At 52.4% G+C, this 4,857-nt stretch overlaps 1 protein-coding gene across 1 annotated transcript; it reads left to right on the forward strand.

The window, feature by feature from the left end:
- The first annotated feature begins 2,468 nt into the window (after positions 1–2,468).
- LOC106839624 (ras-related protein Rap-2a-like) lies at positions 2,469–4,136 on the forward strand. Its single transcript, XM_014854507.3, has one exon. It carries the CDS (start codon positions 2,492–2,494, stop codon positions 3,494–3,496), a length of 1,005 nt encoding a protein of 334 aa, XP_014709993.2. The 5' UTR covers positions 2,469–2,491; the 3' UTR covers positions 3,497–4,136.
- The last annotated feature ends 721 nt before the right edge of the window (positions 4,137–4,857 follow it).

Genomic DNA, 4,857 nt, shown 5'->3' on the forward strand with positions numbered 1-4,857 from the left:
GGTGATCTGAGTGAAGTTTATTCAATAATCACTGTGAGGAGTTCAAACCCCCGAAAAACGGTTCGACGGTGTTCTGATGGAACTGCTCTGAGGTGTGCGAGTTTAAGCGCAGCTTATATCTCCTTCACAGAACAGTGGATTGATGTGGATTAAGGCTGCCCCAGCTAGAGAAGCCCAAGGTGACCTGGCCTACATGCCAAACTATATGACCCAGTGGACTTTTTTTATGGTATGAATTAGGACTGCCCCAGGGAGAGAAGCCCGGGGCATCCTCACCTGCATGCTGATCTATATGGCCAGATTCGTATCTAAAGTTATATGACCGCACAATAACCAGACCCCGTCTGCACTGAAATCATTTAATGACTTTTTACATCATCTTTTCTTTTTTTCCAGTAAAAATAAGTCACGTACCCATGCCTTATAAAATTAGCCCTAACCCTCAACTCAGGGCAGCAGAAGCTCTGACTGCCCATGGGTCCTGTCCCCATGCTATTCCACACTATTCTCTAAATAAAAGAGCACTACTGCCAGATCTTGAGAGTCTAAGAAATCTTTCTTTTGACTCCTCGGCTCACCGACCCCGCATCATGGATGAGCAGGGAAGAGGAAAAAAACCCCTACAACTAGATTTCATATATGTCAGAAAAAGGATAGGATATATGTTTTTTCTCTAGATTATACATTAAAGGTAACACAAACAAGAATTTCTTGGTTATAGATCAAACAAGTTCAGGGATGCTGACGTTATCTATGTGTGGAGGGAGGCAAGGACCAGGGTCATTATTTATTCCTTCAATCTCCAAGAAATGCAGCTGTGGATGTAGGAGCTAGGTGCCCTTTTTCTTTTTCCGTTGCCGATTTCTCCGGCTGGCGTCTTCGTCATGAGATGAGGGACTGCAAGGTCACTCTGACCCAGGCTGAATTCGGCCTGCACGCCTGCTGCACAGGACAGCATGGATTTGATCGTACTCACGTAAACCCGTGCAGTTTGCTTGCTGGATTCACCTGTTAGACCAGGGAGAGGGATCCCAAAAATCTGTCCACACTTACTTAGTGAAACCTTTTCAAAAGAGCATTGTATCCTGGATAATGTAATTTTGTATGGAAACAGAGGTCTGCCTGTCAGTTTTGTAATTGACATCTAGTTGAAAATTGAGTGCAGATAAAGTGTTTTAAAACTTTCTGGGGTATCTGATTGGTTTCCTCTCCTTGGGCAGTTCTTAGCTAACAATTCCTTTCCCTAGCAGCCCCAAACCTACAAAGCAGAAGCTCAGACTCTCCAGACTTGGGCAGAAAGCCTCAGGAAGAGAGCCCACAGGGTGATCAACTGGTCCCAGTTTGCCTGGGACCTAAGGATGTTCTATGCACTGTTTATAGAGAAGCACATTCTGTGACTGACCACCACACCGGTGTGAAGATGTATCCTGTTGTCACTTAAACTTCATCTCTGAGCCTGTGCCACCAGGAAGGCAGGAAACTCAAGCTCAGTCAGTATGGGGGCCCTTCCCCCTCCAGGGCTGCCCCAGAATGAGGGAGGTCCAGTGGTACCCAGAACACAGGGAAAGGGAAGTGTCTCCACTTTCAGTCCCAGCCGGCAGATCCCCTGAAGCAGGTCCTAAGTCATCTGCTTGAGCCTGAGGCGGAGGGAGGGCCAGGTTTACTCAGGTGGACAGTCCCAGGACTTTCTGCCCAGCCCCCAGTGTCCCAGGACTTTCTGCCCAGCCCTCACGGTCCCACCACCCAGCCCTTCTCTTCTGAAATCAAAGAATAACAAGAAGATTGCGTAGCTGGAGCAGGAGCCCCAGGGAGACCAGGCCAGGGGAGTCAGACATGGAGGAGCCTCTTTCTAGGTAAGGTGACCCCGAAGCCCCTTGCCCAGGGCTTTCTCAGTTTATGCCTCCTGCTGGGTGAATGGGTGCAAGCTTTCATTGTCAAAAGTGACCAGGTCTGGACAGTGAGTTATGTGGCCACTCCAGTCTTAGGTCAGGAGGGCACAATGGAAAGCCAGGGAGGGTTTAAGTGGGGCAGTGAAACGTGATTTACATTTTATAAAGTTCCCCGGGCTCTGCTCAGCGACAAGAGGGAGCTGGAGGGGCCGGAACGAAGGCAGCGCGGTGAGGGGCCCCAGACACAGAATGGGGGCCAAGAGTCATTTCGGACCCTCAGTCTGAAGTTCTCTGACGGCCTCCCCCTTCCCTGGGGTCCTCCCTGCCTGGAGAGGGGCCCCAGCTGCGCAGCCCAGCCAGGCCTGACCTTGAGCGAGGCCATCCTGGCTTCCGGCCACGAGGCTGGAACTGAAATGGTGGAGAAATCCCTGCATTTCCCGGGTTGACGTGGAAGGGATCAGGTTACCTTCTGGTCCGCAGACAGAAGGGGGCTCTTCTTGGAAGGGGGAGCAGGGGGCAGGGACTGACGGAGGGGCCCAGGCTGGTCGTCCAGTGGGGTAGGGGAGAAAGGCCGAGCAGGGCCTGGCAGCTCGGGGACCACCATGAGCAAGGCCTGGGGAGAGGGGAGGCCCGGGACCTGGAGCTGGTGGGTAAGGCCGGCGCCAGGGCGCCCGGGCGGGGGGCGGGGCAGACGCCGCGGGAGAGCGCGGGAGCGCGCGGCGGAGAGGTGCGCGGGGCCGAGCCCCCGGACGCCCGTCTTGGCAGCAGGGCGCAGGTTTCGGCGCGAGCGAGGACGCCCACCCCTGCCCGGCGCCAGAGCCCGCGCCCGCCCCCCGGGGCCCGCTTCCCCCGCGGTCTCCTCCCCTCCTCGCCCCTTCGCCCCTCCTCCCCCCGCTCCGCTCCCCCGCCCCCGGCCCCCGGCCCGCCCCGGCAGCCCGGCCCCCGCCTCCGCGCGCCATTCCTCGCCGTTCTCCCGCCGCGTCCCCGCCAGCCGCGTCTCGGCCATGGCGGGCCTGGTGCCGCGACCCGCCAAGGGCTACCGGGTGGTGCTGCTCGGGAGCGTGGCCGTGGGCAAGACGGCGCTCGCCACGCAGTTCGCCTGCGGCAGCTTCCCCGAGCAGTGCGAGCCGTCGGTGGAGGAGCTCTTCAGCAAGGTGATCGAGGTGAACGCGGCGCCCGCCCTGCTGGAGATCGTGGACACGGTGGGCGCCGAGCACCTGGTCACCCTCAAGGACCTCTACATCAAGAACAGCGACGGCTTCGTGGTGCTCTACAGCGTGTGCAGCGAGGCCTCGTTCGAGGCGGTGCGGCCGCTGCGGGAGCGCATGGGCCGGCTGCGGGGGCCCAAGGCTGTGCCGCTCGTGCTGGTGGGCACCAAGGCCGACCTGGACGCCGAGCGCCAGGTGCTGACGGCGCAGGGCCGCGCGCTGGCCCGCGAGTGGCGGTGCCCGTTCCTGGAGGTCACGGCCAAGAGCAAACTGATGGTGGACCAGGTGTTCACGCAGGTGGTGCGCGAGATGGAGGCCCTGGCCCCGCCCGAGGAAGAGGTCCCGGCGGTCCCCACAAATGCCCAGGATACGTGGCCATCGGAAAGATTCATTGGCTAATAGGCAACGGTTACTTTTTAATATGTTCGTCGCTTTTCGTGATTTCTGCAGCTCAGTATTCCTACTCTGCTTTTTAAAAGAAAGTTTATCCAGCCGTGAACAAGTGGTTACTGCTATATACTAACTCAAACCCGTGCTTCCAGCTGTCTGCAGAGCTTCTTCAATATTTGGTGAAAACTTTGCAACTTTGTTGAACTCTGACAGTGCTATAAGAAGAAACTAAAAGTCGATTTTTTTTTTTTCCTATATGGAGAGAGTACTACCCTTTTCTTCAAGTGGAACCTGTTACGGGATTTTTTTTTTTGAATAATTAACACCTTCGAATGTCATCGGACCTTTGAAACTGGGGGAGGAAGATGAACTAAAGCGTTTAAGCTGTCAATTCCATGAGGTTTTCATCTGTTTGCCTCTCATGTACAGCCTTGCATTGCAGCAGTAATATTTTCCTTTCCGTGTATTTCTAAATATAGTTGTGACACACATAGCACTGGTTTTAAAGGGATATTGTATGCCCTGGGAGGGGAGAGGAACAGCTGTGTATCACACCGAGATGGCTCAGCTCTGCTGTCAGTTTTGTAATTGGCATCTCATCGATTTCTGCATCTGTAAATTGAGTGAAAATAAAATGCCTTTAGAAGTTGATAGTTTTTGATATTTGTCTTTCAAATACTTAAAGCTCCAATTCCTAAACTTCCTGTACAGCGTCTCTTTGCTTTTCAGTTATTTTCCAGGAAACAAGGTAGTAACTAGAGGAAAAATGGCACCACGTCTCCTTGTGTGTTTTTGCAAAAGTGCTTTCAGCAGCCAGTGTTTTTTCTTGTTTGCTGAGTAGGATATTGTGTCTGAATACCTGCGTAGTTTGACAGTGACACGGGTCCTGAATAGGAGCAAGCCATGGAAGGATCTTTTTGTGTGGCTTTCACATAATGATATAAGAGACTTTTCTTGCGCTGGTTTAAAAATATCAATGTCTTATCATTTTAAAAATTTGTCTTGGATAGGAGTTGCCTGTGCTTACTTCTACAAGTTAACAATTTTACCTTACCCACTGCCACAAATTTTTCAAATTTAGAAGCTTAACCACCATTTGAACATCCTTTTGAAAGAAACAAACAAGAAAGCTCAAAACTATGCCTGTGATCTGAAATAGTTAATTTTGTTAAAGGAGAGTTACTTATAAAGTGATGGTTATACGAGGTTCTGGGAGTTTTATTTATACTGTATGTGATGTTTGAATAGAAGGATGGATTTTATTTTAACATAAAAAATAGGTATATTTCAGAACCTAAGAGTGCCTGTAAGCCAACTTGCCGTGAGAGAGGGCCAGGCTGGGAAGTCTTCCTCTCTCCCCACAACAAGGC

The sequence above is a fragment of the Equus asinus genome, chromosome 7, assembly GCF_041296235.1.
Source record: "Equus asinus isolate D_3611 breed Donkey chromosome 7, EquAss-T2T_v2, whole genome shotgun sequence".
Lineage (NCBI taxonomy): Eukaryota > Metazoa > Chordata > Mammalia > Perissodactyla > Equidae > Equus > Equus asinus.